Below are 19,657 nucleotides of genomic sequence, written 5' to 3'. Positions count from 1 at the left end.
TTTCTTTTCGTAAGCTGGGAGTTGCCTGCAGATACAAATCCCTGCTCCCTCAGAATACCTCTCCCAGCTGCGTCAAATGCCCAAAATGGCTCTAGTAAGAGTCTTAGAGGTGAGGCGAGAGCCCCTGGGACAGAGAATATCTTGATTGACATTCTCCTGGCCCAGGGAATGGTTGGTGTCGGGTGTTCTCCTGACCCTGGGCACTGTGATGGGTCTTGGGGCAATTCTGTCCTCACACTTCCAGCATCTGCATTGGTCCACTCTGACTGGCTTCCAGGTGGATGGGGACACCCAGTCCCACTCACCTGCCCCGGCCAGCCACCCTGCCGGACTGCACCTTCACTGGCCCAGGCCCCGGGGCAGGGACCCACCTCGTGTTCCGACATGCTGGTGGAGCACTGGATGCCTGTGTCCACAGGGTTCCGCTCCACAAACTGCTCGGCCAGCTCTGGGTTGGGTGCGATGTCAATGTTCAGCTCCGCCTGGCGGTCCGAAAAGTTGCATTGCTTCCCGAACTCACTACGTTTCTTGATATACACATACACGATCTCCATAGTACCGGCTGCTGCAGGGGCAGACAGAGGGGGTGTTGGGAGGGGCCCCGCCCTGCTGCTTCCTGGTCCCCAGGGGCCTCACCAGGGGTGGCTCCTGGTTGTAGGGAGGGGTCCTAGAGGATTTGTCCAGAAGCTGCTTCTGCATTTAAAAACATCATTTGCTGAGTAATGACAACATGCTAAGCATTGTCTTGTTCAGTTCTTGCAATTGCTCTCTGAGGTGGATAATAAAAGAGTCATTTACTTGGGAGGAATCTGATACTGAGATACCCTGCATGCCTTGCCCAGGATCCCACAGCTAATAAGTGGTCCAGCTGGTCTGCCTGACTCCAAAGCTCTTACTCACCACATGAGACAGTTTTTACTGAGCTAATATGTTCATTGGGAGGCAGGAGGAAACACTGATGGTGATTATGTTGGACTAAATTCCTTGCCACTGGACCCGATCATAGAGTACAGAGATTTGAGAGGCCCAGGCTCTTCTGGAAACTCTCCCACCCAACCATCTGATTGTCCAACAGGCTCCCCAACCCCAGAGTCCTCAGTCACTGGACTCCACCCTCCACCCCTCTCTGGGGGCCCCACTGGAACCTCTTCCCTCCACATCACTCCAACCAGGACAGGGCTGGGAATCCACCCGAGAAGGGGAGAAAGCCAGACCACTTCCTCAACAGGCAGAACAGCCTTTGGGAAATCCTCTGATCTGCAGTCCCGGTCATGTAAGGCCCAGTAGGGAACTAGAAAGCAGGCTGGGCTGGGCGCTGACCTCAAGTTCTGGCCCTGCCACTCACTAGCTGCTTGACCTTCGCTGGGCCACTCAGTCATTTGAAGACCTGACGCAGTCAGGATGCTGAGAAGGTGAAAAGCAAGTGCTCCAGCCACAGCAGAGCCCGGGTTCAAATGCAACACCAGGGAGTGTTTTCTCACTGACGCTAATTGGAAGTCCTAAAAATGCAATGGGCGGTTCGTGCAAATTGCTCTTCACTCACCCCAAAAGAGACCTTGACCCCTCTGACCTTTGTCACATCAATAGACTCCATGGGGTCTGAGTGCGTCTCAGTGGCTTAAACGGGTGCCCTCTGATGGGGTCTGTCTAATATTTAGCAGTTTAGCAGAGCTGTCCATTTGCTGGCCACTCCTCACTCTCAGAAGCTGTGCCTGTGATGGCAGGTTCCCAGGGCTCAGATTGTGGGTCTGTAAGGCTCCTGGGCTTGCAGGGAGCCCTAGGAAGAAAGCTGTTGGATGAGTGGCTGGGGTGGTATGGGGAGATAACTGTGCAAGAGCTTTACTGCATAGGATGTACGACAAAAGGCCTTTCAACACACAAGAGTTTAGGTTCTTACCTACCTGTGAGCAGGTGCTACTACCTGTGAATGAAAAGGGGGCCTGGTGGGAAATGCTTGGAGTATGTGTCCCCTGCTTTAAGTAAAACCCATAGACAATTATCCAAACTTAGACAATGGATGAAAAAATGCAATGGAAATGCTAGATGAGTAATTCTGTTTACCAAGCAATTTTGTTCTGGAGTTTTTGCCCAAAAATACCCTCTGGGGACCCAAAATTATTCTTTTTTTTTTTCTTAAATCTAATTACATAGACTTTTCTAGGAATTCACAAGTTTTATGAATGCCAAACTGCATGGTTATATTTGTTCTGATGATAGTTTCTACTTACTTATCCAGGAAATATTTATTAAAACTATGAATAATCAAGACAGTGTGGTACTGGCATAAGGACAGACATATGGATCAATGAATGGAATTGAGAGCTCAGAAATAAACCTTTATATTTACGGTCAGTTGCTTTTTGATAAAGGTGCTAAGGCAGCTCGATGGGGAAAGGATGGTCTTTTTAACAAATGGTGCTTGGACAACTGAACATTCACATATAAAAGAACAGCCACAGACCCCTACCTCACACCGTACATAAAAATTAACTCAAAATGGATCACAGGTGCAAACGTGAGAATGAAAACTATAAAACTTAGCAGGAAGAACATAGGGAGATATCTTAGTGATCCTGATTAGGCAAAGATTTCTTAGCTATGGCATCAAAACCATGGTCCATAAAAGAAAAGAAATGATAAATTGGACTTCCTTAGAACTAAAAAATGTTTGCACTTCAAAAGACATTAAGAAACATGAAGAAAATGAAAAGATAAGCCACAGACTTGGAGAAAATATTTGCAAATCATATCTCTGATAAAGGACTTGTATCCAGAAGATATAAAGACCCAGCGGATCCGAGTGCTGTGACCAGCAGGTTACAGGCACTCTCACTGCATGCCCACGGCAACCCCCAAAAGAGTTATCACAGTTCTCATTCTACAGATGAAGCGACGGTTGCCTGGAGAGATTAAGTAGGTCGAAGGTCATAGTTCCTAAATCCAGGCGGAGCGAGGACCAGACACGTGTGGCTCTAAAGCAGCGATTCTTAACCTTGGCTGCACACTTAGCAACACCTGGAGGGCTTTCTCATGCTCTCAGTGCTCAGGTTGAACTGCAGACTAACAATCAGAATCTCTCAGCAGTATTTTTAAAACTCCCCAGGTGATTCCAGTGTGTGGCCAAGGTCGAGAACCACCGAGTTAAAGTGAGGGCTCTTAACCTCTCAACCACTGTTTCTCAAACCTGGGATGTTTGTTCAAAACATAGGGATTCCCAGCCCTGCTCCTGGGAATGCTGATCTCTACATCTGGGGTGGGGCCTAGCAATTCGTGTTTTTCACAACCATTCGAGATAAATATTAGGACCAGACATGTGTCTGATCTACCTCCCCACAAGTCCAGGGCTGCAAGGAACCAGACCAGTGGGCCCTGGCTGTTGACCCCTGAGATGGAAGGCCAAGAGCTGTATGACAGCCCGGAAGTTTGTACCTGGGGTGGCTTGGGGCCTGGAGCAGCTGGGGCAGGAGGCGAGGGGGATGAGGTGGAAGGGTTAACTCCTAGGTCCCTTTGCATCCACATACACCGTCCCTTGAAGACAGCACTCCCCCATCCCACTCCCAACTCCAGAATGACTCCAGCTGAACCAGACTCTTGCAGAAAGCAAGTATGGTTGGGAGACGCTCTTCTCCCCAGGAGGGGTAGAAGCAATGGCTTGGGGGACAGAGGGTGGAGACAGAAGCACGAATGGCAGCAGGTGGCCCTAATGTGTTTACAAGGACAAGGATAGGGGCCTCATGAAAAAGAACCACATTCAATTGAATTCACCCCCTCTGCCAGCACATTGTTGAGGTACAATGGGGCTGTACCTCCACCCCTCACCCTACCCTACCCCGCCACCCCACCCCCCCCTCCCCAGGACTCCTAGACTGAGGCAATTACTGGCTGCCTGTCTCTCCCTCCATTAAAAGACAATTGCTGTGAGACAGCGGCTCCTGGGGGACACAAGGAGGCTTAAGAGCATGAGGAAACTCCAGGAAGACAAAAACAGCGTCTCTAGCCCAGATCATGTTTTTAACAGCTTTGCTTCCCTTCTCGGTGCTTCCCAAGGCCAAGCCAGGAGCGAGAACAGAGGCATTGTTTGCTATCTGGAGGCAGACAGAGGGGACATTTGAAAGCTGGCCATGTGGTGGGAAGACAGCTCATTCAAGGGCCTGGAGTGGGCTGTTTCTCACAAGCCGGCAGGGCACGAAGATGAACGGAGAGGTCAGAGCAGGGGTCTCAGGAGGTCCCTCCCACTCTGGTGAGACAAGCGCCCCAGGCTGGGCTTCCCCAGCAGTGCTCTCTGCAGAGAGCGCTTCGGAGCCAGGAAGAGCCTTGCCGCTGCCCTCTGGGGCCTTCGGGGAGGAGATGGCCCCCCTGTGGGAACCCAGAGACCCAGAGTTTGCAGGCAGAACTCTGCAGTGAGTCTAAACACAAGAAGACACAGAAACAGAGACGGACTGGTCTGAACACCAAAAACGCAGCCATCTCCTGTATCCTGGGGCAGTCAGATGGGACCTTCATGGGTTATAAAAACAAAACTCCTCTTATGCAGTGATAATTAGTGGAGTAATTCCTGGAAGGAACCCCCCCATCCCCACCTCGAGTGGCTTAAGAGAAATCATGTTTTCCAAGCCGGGAGTGAGGCGAGGGAGGGCGGGAATGAGGAGCATGGTGTGGGATCTTAGCAGGGCGGCAAGCGGAGGCTGACCACCTTCCGTCCACACTAGACTCCACGATGGTAGAAAGATGAGAAGATTTTCCTCCTCCTCGTGTCCCTGGGGCAGGCCCCAGTCTGTGTGCAGGGACCGATGGGCAACTGGCCGGGGAGAGCTCCCTTCCCTCTTATGTCTTGTGCCCCTTCTGGAATTTGGGGTCCTAAGGGACTCACTTGCCTTCAAGAGAGGCAGTGCTCCTGAGGAATCCACACCTGCCTAGGGCAACGCTAAGCACGCTGGGGTCAGCCTGGGGTGAGCTCCAGGCAGGTGGAGGATGAGGAGGATGGGGAGGTCCCCAGAACAGGAGGGTGACTTGGGTCGGTGTTCGCCTGCTCTCCCCATGACAACGCTGTCCCCTTGAGGGGAGACTGCGCTCTTTTTATTCACCCCATCTCCAGTGCTTGACACGGCAAAGGACCCCAGTACTCCCTCTGTCACACGCTCAGTGCGTGAACTTGACACCAACCCTCTCCCAGGGCTCTCCCCTGAAGCTCTCTCCCCTTCCTCTTCCTCTTCTAACTTAAAAAACAAGGCATAGCAAGGTGATGTGAGAGGAGAAAACCCAGGATCTGAAAGCTGGGAGAAGAACGCACTTCTGTGGTTCAAGAGAATGCGATAAACTTTGAACTTGTGGGAAGGAGAACTAACCATGTGACCTTGACCATGATACCCTAAGGGGCCTAAGAATGCCCACTCCCGGGTTGGGGAATAGATACATTAGAGGACCTGCCGTGGAGCAGGGGCTCAGTCACTGTTGATTTTGTTCAGAAAGCTCCCCTCTGCTCGGGCCCATGCTCCGGCCTCGGCAGTCCTGGTTTTATTTTCCATTCGGCTGTAAACCCCTCAGAGGTCTCCTGCCCCCTGCAGGAGACAGATCATATCGGGACCCGACTGCCTGGGAGTAGGGATGCAGGAACCAAGGTGTTTAGAACTTGCAGGGTCCTGTGACTCGGGGGGTATTGAGGGCAGCGAGGACTAACAGGGGACACTCTGAGCGCTAGTCCTGGCATCCACCATCCGGCAGAGCTATCCCAGAAGGACGCCGCCACGAGGGGTGTCTTGCACTATTGGTGATCGTTACCCTCGGGGGCTCTCCCCTTCGCTCGCTCTCCTCTTCAGCCGCGGACGTCCTCCCGGAGCCCGCCCTTACCGTCGGTCCGCTCCTCCTGCCGCTGGGCCTCTGGGGACGCGCCCGAGCCCCGGTGCCGGCCCTAGCGCTTCTCAAACGGCTCGGAGCCGAGGAGTTTACCCGTTGCCTAGCAACCCTGGCCCGGCCCTCGGAGGGCTACGGAGCACGTGACCTGACGTCCGCCCACATGGGGAACGCCGCCTGTCCCCTCTCCCTCTTCTGGAGGACTGTGGAGTTCGGAGAAAAAGTAACCAAGTTAGTCAAACACCAGCCGTGATAAACGTCTGTAGGGGCTTTGCCAAGGCGCTTATCCAAGTCTACAAATATGCAATTGGGCAATATCCTGAGAAAATGCAAACTAGTCAGCGCCTGGGAAGTCCTGCGCCCTGGGGGGTGATGCTGTTTATTTGCTTGTGATCTGCCAGGTCGTTTTATCACTCCTTCCTGCAGTTTCTTCGTCCACTAAATGGGAATTATAACCAGCAGCCTCCCCTCTGCTACCATCCCGCCTGCCCATCCTATAATAACCCTAAGTCTGACCACACCACTGCAATGGCAACTCCTGGGGGGGAGGGGCTGGGTGTTTCCACAGCTTAACTGGTGGTTGGCACTTTGTAAGCATATGTTGTGTTCATTGAATGAATGAATGAATGAACGAACTGAAGTTTCTCCTAGGCTTAAGGCAATGAAGTCAGATAATGTAAACTAAAAGAAGGGGATTTGGGCTAGAAGCTGTGGGTTTGGATCCCAGCTTGGCCACTTACTAATCGCATGACCTTGGGCAAGTTACTTTCGTTTTTTAAGACTCAACCTTCCTCATCTGCAAAATGTAGGGACAGAGGCAGCACTTGGGCTAATTGGGAGGGAGGATCAACTGAGATGACACAGCAGAGTGCCCAGCCTCGTGCTGATGGCAGAGTCCGGACCAAACGAAGGCCAGATCTGTGCTTCCCACGGCGGGGAATCAGGCTGACCCACGTTCAGGGATGGGGGCTGGAGACTTGGACTGGGGTGGACAAGGGATGCGTCATCCAAGAAGTGGGATTTAGGGTTGGAACCGAGCCTTGAGAAACGGTTATGAGTTGCGGAGGGAAGGAGTGGGGAGAGCATTCCAGATTGGGGGGGAGGGCATAGTGAGAGCAAGGGAGGGGCGGTCGTCAGGGAAGAAAGGCAACCTCGGGGATGATTGGTGCATCATTGTGGCTGGAACTGACATTCCCTGCAGGGGGAAATGAGAAAGGAATTTGCAAGGGGCACCTGGGGTCAGTGTGTGGGGGTGGGGTGGGGGGTCTAGAGAGGCAGGCTAAGGCATCTGGACAGCTTCCCAGGGGTTTCTGGAGCTGTGAAGGTGCCTGACGAAAGCAAACGTTCCCCTCCAGCTTCCCAACTTCTCCATAAGTGTGTCTTCACCACTACCCACCTGCCTTTAACTGGGCAGGTGCGACAAAATTCCCAATAAGATGGCACCTTGCCCAACCACGCTAACCAAACACAAACCCATAAGTGACGGCTGCCACCAGCTCCCACCAACTAGGCTCCCGCTCCCACCAGCTGCTCTGAGCAAAGGGCTCCTTGGGGTGGACACTGAGAGGGGTGATGGGGGCTGCAGGGCAGAGTGTCTGAAAGCCCCACTGAACCGGCGTGGTGTGGTCAGAGGCTAATCAGACCCAGACAAAGCGTCCAGAAGCAAGAAACAGATGGGTTTCCCCAGGAGCGCGGGCGGGTTGGGACTGCAACCATAGACACCTCCTCACTCCACCCCCAGCTCTGGGAAGCGAGGCTCTCTGCACACACATTATTCCCTGGGTGGGGAAGGCGGGGGGAGCGGGTAGAAAGAAGGGGAAAGTGGGAAAAGTTGGAAGGAAAATGCAGCCACCTGTCTCATATTATTGCAATGATTTATCACAGGCTCCCCACCCCCACCCTCACTCAGAAGGCCTACACGCTGCCAACCGCCGACAGCGGCTTTGTTCACTGGCAAAACAGTCGTCACCCCTTGGCAGGCGGTCTCAGCCGCCCTGGGAAGCCAGTAGAAGCCAGCATGAAGTCATATAATTAGGAGTATACACAGGGATCCAGTTAAAAAAAGTTGTGGTGTCTTTCAGATCTCCACCCAATCACAGTGGAAGTGGCAACTGAACTTTGCTTCGAGTAGTCCCGGCCCTGGATGTCCCCCAGGCCACTCCACAGTCCACTGCACTGATGTCCCCCCCTTTCTTTTTCTAATTTTTTAAATTGTGGTTAAATACGAATAACACAAAATTTACCATCTTAACCATTTTTAACTATACAGTTCCGTGGTACAAAGTACATTTATATTGTTGTGCAACCATCCATCTCCAGAACTCTTTTCAGCTTGCAAAACTGAAACTCTGTACCCCTTAGACCATAACTCCCCAGTCTCCCCTCCCCCGGCTCCTGGCAACCACGGTCCTACTTGCTGTCTACAATTTTGACTCCTCTAGGTACCTCACGTAAGTGGAATCACACAGAATTTGTCTTTGTGATGGCTCAGTTCACTTAGCGTCGTGTCTTCAAGGTCCGTCCGTGTTGAAGCACGTGTCAGGATTTTCCTCCTTTTTAAAGACTGAATAGTATTCCATTCTATGTCTGTACCGCATTTTCTTTATCCCTTCACTCACTGATGGACATTTAGGTTGCTTCCACGTTTTACTACTCTGAATAATGCTGCTATGAGCATAGGTGTACAAATATTTCTTTGAGACCCTGCTTTCAATTTTTTAGGGCAATAGAATGCTGGATCATATGGTAATCCTGTTTACTTAATAGCATTTATTAATTTTTAATTTCTTGAAGAACCACCCTACTGTTTTCCCCAGAGGCTGTAGCATTTTCCATTCCCACCAATAGTGCACAAGGGTTCTAATTTCTCCACATCCTTGCCAATGCTTGTTATTTTTTGTGTTTTTGATAGCGGTCATCCTAACGGATGTGAGGGAGGGTATCTCCTTGCAGTTTTGATTTGCATTTATCCACTGATTAGTGATGTTTAGCATATTTCCACAGGCTCATTGGCATCTGTATGTCCTCTTTGGAGAAATATCTATTTAAATCCTTCGCCCAGTTTTGAATCAGGTATTTTGTTGTTGTTGAGTTCTCTATATATTCTGGATATTAATCCCTTGTTAGATATATGATTTGCAAATATTTTCTCCTATTCTGTAGGTTGCCATTTTCCTCCGTTGATAGTGTCTTTTGATGCACAAATTTTTAAAACTTTCATGCAGTCCCATTTGTTTGTTTTTTCTTTTGTTGCCTGTGCCTTTGGTGTCCTGTCCAAGAAGTCATTGCCAAACCTAATGTTGTGAAGTTTTTGCCCTATGTTTTATTCTAAGAGTTTTTAAATTTTAAAACTTTTTGACACTTTAAGTCTTTTATCCACTTTGAGTTAGTTGTTTGTTTTTTGGGGTTTTTTTTTTTTTTTTTGGTGAGGAAGATTTGCCCTGAGCTAACATCCATGCCAATCTTCCTCTATTTTGCATGTGGAACGCTGCCACAGCGTCGCTTGATGAACAGTGTGTAGGACTGTGCCTGGGATCCGAACGCATGAATCCTGGGCCGCTGAAGCAGAGAGCATGAACTTAACCACTACACCACTGGGCTGGCCCTTGAGTTTTTTATATTGTCTTAGGTAAGGGTCCAACTTCATTCTTTTGCATGTGGGTATCCAGTTTTCCCAGCACCATTTGTTGAAAAGACTGCCCTTTGCCCATTGAATGGTCTTGGCCTCCTTGTTGCAAATCATTTGGCCATGTATGCAGGGGTCTATTTGTGGACTCTGTTCTTTTCCATTGGCCTATACGTCTGACTTTATGCCAATACCACTCTCCTTTGATTACTGTAGCTTTGTAGTCAGTTGTGAAATCAGGAAATGTGAGTCCTACAGTTTCATTCTTCTTTTTCAAGATTGTTCTAGCTATTTAAGGTCCCTTGAGATTCCATATGAATTTTAAGATAGGTTTTTCTATTTCTGCAAAAAAGCGTTGGAATTTTGATAGGGATTACATTAAATCTGTAGGTCACTTTGGGTAGTATTTTCATCTTATTAGTAAATCTTCCAATCCATGAACATGGGATGTCTTTCCACTTATTTACGTCTTCTCTAATTTCTTTCAGCAATGTTTTGTAGTTTTCATTGTACAAGTCTCTCATTTCCTTGGTTAATTCATCAGTATTTTATTTTTCTGATACTATTGTAAATAGAATTGTTTTTTAAATTTCTCTTTCAGATTGTCCATTGTTAGTGTATAGAAATACAACTGATTTTTGTGTGTTGACTTTGTATGCAGCTACATTGCTGGATTTGTCTATTAGTTCTAACAATCTTTTGGTGGAATCTTTAGAATTTTCCACATACAAAATCATGTCCTGTGTGAATAGAGATAACGTTACTTCTTCCTTTCGAATTTTGAAAACTTTTATTTATTTTTCTTACCTAATTGCTCTGGCTAGGACTTCCAGCACTATGCTGAATGGAAGTGGCAAAAGCAGGCATCCTTGCTGCCTCTCCTTTTTTTAAATAAACTTTTTATTTTAGAACAGTTTTATATTTAGAAAACAGTTGTAAAATAGCATGAAGAGTTCCCATACACCCCTGCTGTGGCTGGGACGTTTATGTCCTCCCCAAATCCACAGGGTGAAACACTGATGCCCAAGGGGATGGCATTAAGAGGTGGGACCTTTTGGAGGAGATTAGGTCATGAGAGGGGAGCTCCCATGAATGGGGTTAGTGTTTTTACAAGAGAGACCCCACAGAGCTCCCTAGCCCCTTCCATCCTGTGAAGACACAGTGGAAGGACGCCATCTATCAACCAGGAAGCCTTTCTTGCCTATTTGTAAGCTCCATGAAGTGAAGGACCACCATTGACTTTGATGTTTCTATAGTCTCAGCACTGAGAGAAGCTGACATGACCGGCCAGGGCCAGCAAACTGTAAAGTGCTGTAAAAGACAGTGAATATTTTAGGCTGTAAGTTAAGAGGCAAAATCAAAGACACTTTGTAGACACTTATCTGACGAGAGAGAAAACCTATTCCCACACATTTTTGATTAATAAAATTCAAAATATATAAATAGAGCACAATATTTTTGTAATACAGTTCTATTAACGAGAAGAATGGAATTCTTTGAGGGGGGATAACAATATGCTTAATTGAGGTTCAAAGTCAGTGTTCTCTACCATCAAAATCAGCTTCAAATATTTGATTTTTTTTTTAAGCCATTAGAAAATGTAAAATCTAGAGCCAGCCCTGATGGCCTAGTGGTTAAAGTTCTGCACTCGCCACTTCAGTGGCCCAGGTTCGCTTGCTGGTCACGGAACCACACCACCTGTCAGCTGCCATGCTGTGGCAATGGCTCACATAGAAAAAGTAGAACAACTTACAACGAGGATATGCAACCATGTCCTGGGGCTTTGGGGTGGAAAAAAAAAGAAAAGAGGAAGATTGGCAACAGATGTTGGCTCAGGGTGAATCTTCCTCGGCAAAAAAAAAAAAAAAGTGTAAAATCTATTCTTTACTCATAAGCCATATGAGGCTGGGCTCACAGGGCAGAATTTGACGGCTCCTGTGCTAAGCAGTCAATACATTTTTAGTTGAATGAAAGAGGGAAGGAAGGAAGGTAAATTCTCCTGATCTGGGCATATTTGGCAACGGGCATGCCAGGCCTCTTGAGTGTTGTTACAGCAGCAGTTTGTGAGTCTAGAGGCAGAGGTCGTCCCTGCTACTTTGAACTATAAGACTGAGCAGCTTTGCAGGAGGAAAAAGCAGAGCACAGGTACGGATGACTGAGCTTTGGAGAAGGGCCGACACTGTTGGTTGCTCCACATGGATAAGTGGGCCCTGAATGACAGACTCAGACATATGCCTTGCTGGCAAAGGATCGGCTTACAGAGGGGCCTAATGGAGTTCATTGCTCCTTCTCAGTTCCTGGGTCTGGAGTCAGGCTGCTGTTCAGAGACATGTGGGGATGGTCAGGCTGAGCAGGCAGGCTGGCAGGGGTAAGAGAGGTGTGCTTGGCTGGGAGGCCCACCCACCCCACCCCTTTCCCGTGGGTGAGAGACTGGTGCTGGCCCATAGGAAAGGCAGTGACACATGTGGTGATGGAAATCTCCCTTGAGCATGTGCACTCCCATGCGGCCTCCCTCCTACTTGGTGCAGGGCCGGCCTGCAGCTCAGGTCTCCCTGCAGACCCAGAGACAATGAAAGCCCCCAAAACAAATCTCACTGGGCACTGAGCTGCCTTTACCTTAAAAAAAAATCAGATTCGTTATAGAAAAGAATTTCCCCGTTGCTCCAAGCCTTTCCCCCGCTGCTCTCAGCATCCTGAGACAAGGGAGAAAGGAGGTCATTCTGCGAATGGGGTGGGAGAAACATTTGCACTCGAGGGAGCCCTAGTCATGATGCTCAGCTCTGAGGTATGTGCATTTCAGAGCCTGGCATGTTCCACTGCACAGAGCCCCCTGCATCTCACCTCAAATGCTCCCCAAAGAGGCACAAGCTGCTCCCTTCAGGAAACTCCAGCTCCTGCACAGAAACAGTAGCTTAGGGCCATGGGTGGAGCGGGAGTCTGCCCTTCTGGGCTGCCCCAGGCTGGTTCAGCTGTTCACCAGACAAATGAGAGACATACAGGAAGCATGAAGGGTGCTGTGCACTTTGGGGGGCCCTGCCCGGAGAGGCACCCTATGGAGGTGCAGAGTTTAGGAAGAGATCAGCAAGGACCTGCTGCACAGCTAGGGGAGGCATGCAGCCTTGCGTGCCTCACCCGGGAGAGGCGGCCGCTGTGTGACCACCGCCCCAAGCCCATGGCATTGTGGAGGCACCCGCTTGGGCTCTGGGTTAGACACTCCGGGCTCTGCTCCTCGCTCCAACCAAGTCCTCACCCTCTCTGCACCTCTGCTGGCTTATGTGCAAAACAAATGACCTCTAGAGTTACGATGAAGTTTAACAATTAACATAAATACTTGGGACAAGTCGCTGGTACATTGCAGGTGTCCAATAAATGCGACTTATTAGCAACATTAAGAGCAGTGGCCTTTAAGAGGAACTTTGGAGAAAGACTAGGGTAAAAAAAGTCCTGTCCTTTGTCCCAAGGAGTAGTGGAGACCACAGAGATGCCCTGTGACATTCACTCAATAGCCCACATTTCAATCCTTGCACTGAGATCGGCTTTGAGGCCCTCCTACTGCATACCCAGCCAGAAGGGACCATTCGGTCCCCTCCTTATTCCCGCAGCTGAGGAAGTTAGAGACTGAGAGCACATTTTAGTACAAGTGGTTTATTTCACCCCCAGGTGAGGCGCACACGGATCGAGCAGAGATGTGCCCACCTGGCTCCTTCAGGAACCACCCAAGGGATTCTGGTTTAGTTTACATGCATTAAAAACAACTCTCTAGTCGCCAACAAAGAACGTTAAGAAGCAACACCTTGACGTCGCAGAGTTGCCATCTGCATGCGTCGCGGCCATCTGAAGGTGTGTTTCTGGTGCACAGTATGTACAGGTTAATGCAGGTGAGACCGGGTCCTGGCTGCCCTGTGGCCCCGTTCTGCTGTGGAGGCTTGGCTGGGGGCTGAGAACCACTCTGCTATCAGTGTTCTGATGTGAAGGTGGCTCTTCCAAAACCGAAACAGAGCCCTTGCCCGTTTCCCACCCCTCCACGTCCCTGCTTTGGTGGGTGAGGCTGGGGGGGGGGGCTTCAGCGTGGTGCACTCTGAGCTGACAGGAGGGTGGAAGCACCGAAGACCCTAACCCTGGGCCCTGAGCGGGCATGATGGTGGGTCATTACTACCTCCTGGCCAACAAGTTCCTTCTCACCGAGCAGGTACAGCACAGGGGCCCAGGACAACAGGGTGGGGACAGGGAGTGAGGGGAGGTAGGGAAGACACCTGTCTTCAGGTCAAGACACAATCGTCCCACTGTGCTGAAACCTTTTATGACAAACTTGCTTGAAGACAAAAGGGAGGGGACAGTTGACCTGGGCATGCGGCCCTTCCCCTGGAACGGGGGCTCTGCTCCGTTGTCCCTCTTAGCTTCTTTCCTTTCTTAAAGGGCCTCCCCTGAGGGGGATGAACCCACATCCCCATCAAACAGCCGCTCGGGACGGGATGTCTCACTGATCTTTATTTTGTTTAAAAATCCCCGCTCCCCCACTTCCAGATCCATAAAGAACTGGCTGGTTGATGCTGGCAAAATCTGCAAAGTCATGGTATAGAAACCAGGTGTAAGGAATGAGCCCCAAATCTACTGTAAAAACGGGATGTTATGAGTTTCAATTCTTTGGATAATCAAAATATTTAAAACACTGGAAAAAAAAAAAAGAGAGAAGTTGCTTTCAAAGTGTCTGTTCATACCTGAGACGGCCCCTATCTGCAGCAAACAACTCCCAGCCCGATTCTGGACTGGAGGGGAGGCACCGGAGGGCTGAGAAAGACAGGCAGAACGGGGCAGGCTTTCAGCCACGAGCCTGCGGTGCCCTGGCCCTGGAGCCACCAGCCTCCAATGCAGAGCTCTCCAATGCCTTCCCTGTGTGGCCCGGGAAGAGTCCATCTGGCCCCGGGGAGATTACTTCGGACAGTGTCCGGTCTCATCGGGGACATCACCTCCCTTCAAAGCATCTCCTGATCAGCCTCCCACCTTTACCTGCAGGGAAATGCTGCCCATTCCTGCAGCCAGGAGAGAGGTGACTCCGAGAGCAGTCACCTGGGCTTTTGGCCGTGCTAGCAGGACAGTCTTGGCAATGGGACCCTTGAGCCTGACCCGGCCCCTCCCCACCTGGTGAGGGTGGAACATAGGGGTGGGCTGAGCCAGGCTCCCAGCTCAGGGATGCCCAAGCACCTGAGGGGCATTTCTGGTGTGGAGAGGAGGCCAGAAGAGGGAGAGTCTGGTCCAAGTCAGGGGTCTTCTGTCTGCCTGGGGCTTCGGTCAGGAATCTCAGCCAACCCCAGGCTGACTCCCCTGGAATCTCAGCCGCTCCTCTGCGGCAGCAGGAGCCTTCCAGTCCTGCAGCCTGAGCTGGGTCTCCAGATGCCTTTGGTTTCTATTAAAGAAACGCAGCTTGCATTTGCATTAATTAAAAACCAAAACGGATCCAGGAGGCAGGAACTCCTGAAAGTGTGTTAGGCTGGAAACTCATTCCCATAGTGTCTCAGGTGTTCATCCGCCACGGACAGGTAGGTGGCCCTCATGCTGGGAGAGTACTGTGAGAGAGAGAGGGGACAGTCAGAACAGGGTCACACAGGATTAAACCAAACACTGTACCAGTAAAGGTGCTGGGAACTCCTGAGGGCGCGAGAGCGGGCCAGCCACAGCAGCTAGGCACCAAGTTTTAATGACAAGGCACTGCAGGGACTGGAGGATACTTGAGTGGCTCAGGCAGCCTTCCTGGCTGGCGATGCTTCCAGGCCTGGGGCCATCAGGACACCTGGCTCCTAGCCTCAAATGCAAGGCACACACACAGACCAGCTACCCTCCCTCCGCTGTGGCTGCCACATGCACTCCAGTGCACACGACTGACATGAGGGAGTGTCAGGTGCCGTCCAGTGCACTCAGGAGCCCGCCTAGCGAGCAGATGGAGGGCTTAGGCCCAGAGACTCAGAGAACCAGGTTCAAATCCCCACTGTGCCTCTTACTCATCCCATGACCTTGGCTGAGGTTCGCCAACCTCTCCAAGCTTCAGTTTCCCCACCTGCAAAATGGACCTGAGAGCACTCAGCAATTACGTTGAAAGGATGAAATGATGCAGGGCAGGTGAGACCCTTCACACGGCGGGTCTCAACTTGGCTGCATGTCAGAAACACCCCGGGGGTCTGAACGTCCCCAGGCCGCACCCACCTGTAGTTTTTCATTGAGGTAAAATGAACACAACGTAAAATTGAGCATTTTAAAGTGCCGCCCTCGTTAGTTTTTAACCTCACACAAAGCGAGCGCTCAATAGACGTGGCTTCTTGCATCCCCACACTGTGGTCCCAGGACCCAAGTCCGCATCTAAGGTGCCCCAGATGCTGCTGGCCTGCTGTCTCCTGGCCACAGGGAAGTTTCCGGGGTCCAGGTCCAGAGAGGGGACGGATGCCTCCAGCTGGGGGGAGATTTTGTCACTGACTAGTTGCCCTGAAGAACTCAAGGGTGGGTCTGGAAGCATTTATCTGTTGTTCCAAATTCTTTTTCCTTTTGTTGTGTTGAGACACAATCACCAACCACCCTGAACCAGACCAAGCCTCACCTACAGCCCTTGCCTTATTTTTAAGGCTAAAATCTCTCCAGGAGGAGCTTAGGCCTTATTATCCTAACCTACAGTGCATGTGGAAGCGTGTTTACCCACCTCTCCCTTTTGCATATCCATTCCCCATCCGAAACAAAAGGTCCCTGCTCCCCTTTGTTCTGGGAACCATGACGCTGGAAATGATTCCACATGGTCTGCTATTTGCTGCAATATACCTCACTTTGTGAGACACCTGCTTCTGATAGAGTCGGATTGAACTTGCCAGGAGGGAACCCACTTCAGTTTCGGGAACAGGAGATTCCTTAACCCAGTGGGTCTCAACCGGGGGCGATTTTGCCCACAGGGACATTTGGCAATATCCAGAGGCATTTCTAGTTGTCACATTGGCGGGTAGGGAGTGAGAAGTGCTTCTGGCATCGAGTGGGTAGAGGTGCGGGATGCTGCTAAACATCTGGGAGTGCCCAGCGCGGCCCATGACACACAATGATCGCGCCCGAAAGGTCAATGATGTGGACAGTGAGGGGCCTGCCCCGGAGCAGGGGGTCTCCAGCCGTGCTTCCCAGACCAGCAGCCTCAGCTTTCCTGGGAACATGTTAGAAACGCAAATCCTGGCCCACCCCCGGTTTCCTGAATCAGAACAGGGTGGGCCCATCGGCCTGTGTTCTAACAAGTCCTCCAGGTGATGCTGAGGCCCGTTCCGTGACCTCCTCCTTGAACAGAGCTTCCCAGACTCGCTTGATGGTCAGCATCCCCTGGGCGCCCGCTGGAGATTCTGTCTCCGGAGTCTGGAGGGAAGTCCTGCTACTGGAATTTGTAACAGCTGCCCAGGGCAGTTTTGTCCCTCCAGTCTAGGACACGGTGCCCGAAGGATAAGAGGGATGCCTGGAAGGCAGAGCTAAGGGAAGACGCGTTTCTAGCCAAGGCGACAGGCCGTACATTCTGATGACTTTGCTTGATATCACCCACCGAAATGAAATCCTCCTCTGTCCCAGAGATGGGGCTGGGAGAGGGAGGGATTTATCAGTGTCAAAGGCACCCAGTACTGGTGAATCGAGAGAGCAGGCGCGGGGAGGGTGGGCTTTACTGGCGCGCAGGTCCACGCCTCCAGGCAGTGCCGCCTCGGGCCTCGGGCAGCAGCACCAGCAGGAGTGTCTTCCTGCCCGTGCAGGTAGGAGGGTGGGGTCTTCCCCGGGGCAGGGCGGTCAACTCTGTCAAAGCAATCAGGGTTTCTGGGCAGGTGTTAATTATAGGGAGGAAGGGGGATTCTGTCCTTGAGCCTTGCAAATAAGGTCAGTCCTTGATTATCTCTGCTAATGAAACCAAGAATGGAAGAAGTTAAAAAAATCTCCCCAGAGCAAAATCTGTGAGATGAGCTTTGCTAACTGCACCTGTGCATGTTCGGCATAATCAACTGTTGTTTGAACTACCAGGTCTCTCCGGCCCTCTAGCATAGAGTGAGCTGTCTTTCCCAGGAAGTCAAGGTCCAGACGTCAAGATTCGGCCTCACAAGGCCAAACACAGGCTGAAGATGAAAACAACCAGCAAAGTCCACACCGTCAGGGAAAAGAAACTCAGTCTTCAAGGCCAAACGCAGGCTGGTGGGAAGGCGCCAGCCAGCAAGGCCACACGCTCTCCCTCCCCTACCTGAAACCCCAGATAAAAACCCCTACCTTTTGCCCTTTGAGGAGGTGGGTCTGAGTTTATTTTTCATTTTTGTTGTCGTTGTTGAGGAGGACTGGCCCCAAGCTAACATCTGTTGCCAATCCTCCTCTTTTTGCTTGAGGAAGATTGTCCCTGGGCTAACATCTGTGCCAATCTTCCTCTATTTTGTATGTGGGACACTGCCAGTGTGGCTTGATGAACAGTACATAGGTATGCACCTTGGATCCAAACCTGCGAACCCCGGGCCGCTGAGAAGTGGAACATGTGAACTTAACCGCTGCGCCACTGGGCAGGCCCCTGGATCTTAGTTTTAACTCCCATCTTCTTATCTGGCTGCCGTTTGATAGTATACCTCTTTCCCTGCCATAAGCCTGGCATCCCAGTCGTTAGCCCTCCCGTGCGGCGGGTAAACAAGCCCGTGTTTGTGTTCGGTAACACTAATGGCAGGGGGAGCGGCCTGAATCTTTCAAAAGGGAAGGTAATAGGAAAATGACTTATTTGGCATCACAGTGCTCTGAGCAATTCATTTTTCACAGCAGATTTCTCCAAATTTTGTTGCGCTCAGATTAATATTAAAATCAAATCTGTATGCCTGGGTCCACAGGAGGAAAAAGGAACCCAGGAGGCTTCTGGTTAGAGAGAGAAGCCAGGTTGAGATTTAAAAGGTGCCGACTCTGAATGAGGGCTTCGACCAGCCCACTCGCCCTGCCTGAGGACCCCAGGATGCCAGAGCTGGGCCTGGGTCTAGTGCTGTCTGTGGAAGGACAGCTGGGAGGCGCTCTGGGCAAAACCAGCAAGGTGGCGTCATGGCAGGGGAAGACGGATCAGTCAGATCACTTTCTCACCAGGACACCGTGGACATTTGGGGCCAATCATTCTTTGTGGTGGAGGCTGTCCTGTGTTCTCTGGGTGCATAGCAGCATCCCTGGCCTCTACCTGCTAGATGCCAGTAGCAACTACCCCCAGTTGTGACAATGAAAAATGCCTGCAGTCATGGCCAAATGTCCCCTGGGGGGCAAAACTGCCCCTGGGTGAGCCCCACTGCACTAAGGTATGGATCTCCCTCCCCGACAGATGATACACTTCCTGCGGACAGGTTGGGGTCCTGTCTCTCTCCCCGCATCCGGCACCATGGTTTTCACCGAGCGCTGGCTGGATGCCTGTGAACATATGTGAGCATCCTGGTTCTCGGGGCCCAGGCCCCTGTCATCAGGCCCGTGTCCTTGGGTCTCCTGTGTCCTAGTTCCCCACTTGGCTAGCCCCTTCCAAACACCTGGATGGGCACGTGAGACGCCTCCAGCCGAGTGAGGCAGGGGCTCCCTCCCCGACAGACACCTGCCTCAAGAACTCTGCTGCCCACCCCTGTCGCAGACTTTCAGCCTTGTCTTGGACCTCCCCTTTCTTATCAGTGCCATACCTCTGAGAAGGTGGGGCGGGAGGAAGCACATGTGATGACAGGAGGGGTAACAAAACAAGCAGCTCACTCTCACAGCACTTACTGGGCCACACACCTGCTTTTATGAGGACTGATTCCTCGGACACTCAGACCACCCACACACTATATGCTATTACCCTTCCCATTCTACAGATGGGAAAACTGAGGCGCAGCAGTGAAGTGCCTGTCCAAGGTCACGGAGGTCATAGGCAACGAGCTGGGATTTGAACCCTGGCATTTGGCACTGGAGCCTGTGTCCTTGAACCTCGACAGTCTACTGTCTCTGCTTGCAGCCATCTCTGTCTCAGCCAGTATCCCTGCCACCCTAGTATTTCTCTTGGAGAAGATAGCATCGTCTTTTCTTCTCCACTTGCCCAGCCCTCACCGCAGACTCCTACCCTGATGCTGCCATCTGGGTTCCCTGGCTGGAGGGGGAGGGTGGCAGGTGGGAGGCACAGACCCCACTTGGGCACAGTCCTTGGGCCCTGGGGAGGCGAGT

General features: G+C 51.2%; 2 protein-coding genes across 6 annotated transcripts in view; both read right to left on the bottom strand.

Annotated features, from left to right (window-relative positions):
- Positions 1–5,935, bottom strand: part of DNAI2 (dynein axonemal intermediate chain 2) — a 31,397-nt gene extending 25,462 nt beyond the window's left edge. For 3 of the 5 annotated variants that reach the window (XM_046676517.1, XM_046676512.1, XM_046676515.1), the window contains exons 1-2: positions 5,779–5,913; positions 372–565 (exon numbers count right to left, since the gene is read on the bottom strand). In XM_046676517.1, the coding sequence (XP_046532473.1) occupies positions 372–554 (183 nt within the window). In that variant the 5' untranslated portion in view covers positions 555–565; positions 5,779–5,913. Of the gene's footprint in view, positions 1–371; positions 566–5,778 lie in introns of all 5 variants that reach the window. The other 2 variants (XM_046676513.1, XM_046676514.1) reach the window with 2 other exon arrangements.
- Positions 5,936–13,948: 8,013 nt separating this feature from the next.
- The window catches only part of TTYH2 (tweety family member 2), a 40,511-nt gene continuing 34,802 nt past the window's right edge, over positions 13,949–19,657 (bottom strand). Inside the window, exon 14 of the mRNA XM_046674271.1 lies at positions 13,949–15,039. Coding sequence (XP_046530227.1) covers positions 14,959–15,039 — 81 coding nt within the window. The 3' untranslated portion in view covers positions 13,949–14,958. The remainder of the gene's footprint in view (positions 15,040–19,657) is intronic.

This window comes from Equus quagga, chromosome 11 (genome assembly GCF_021613505.1).
Source record: "Equus quagga isolate Etosha38 chromosome 11, UCLA_HA_Equagga_1.0, whole genome shotgun sequence".
NCBI lineage: Eukaryota > Metazoa > Chordata > Mammalia > Perissodactyla > Equidae > Equus > Equus quagga.
This window is presented reverse-complemented; position numbering and strand designations above follow the sequence as displayed.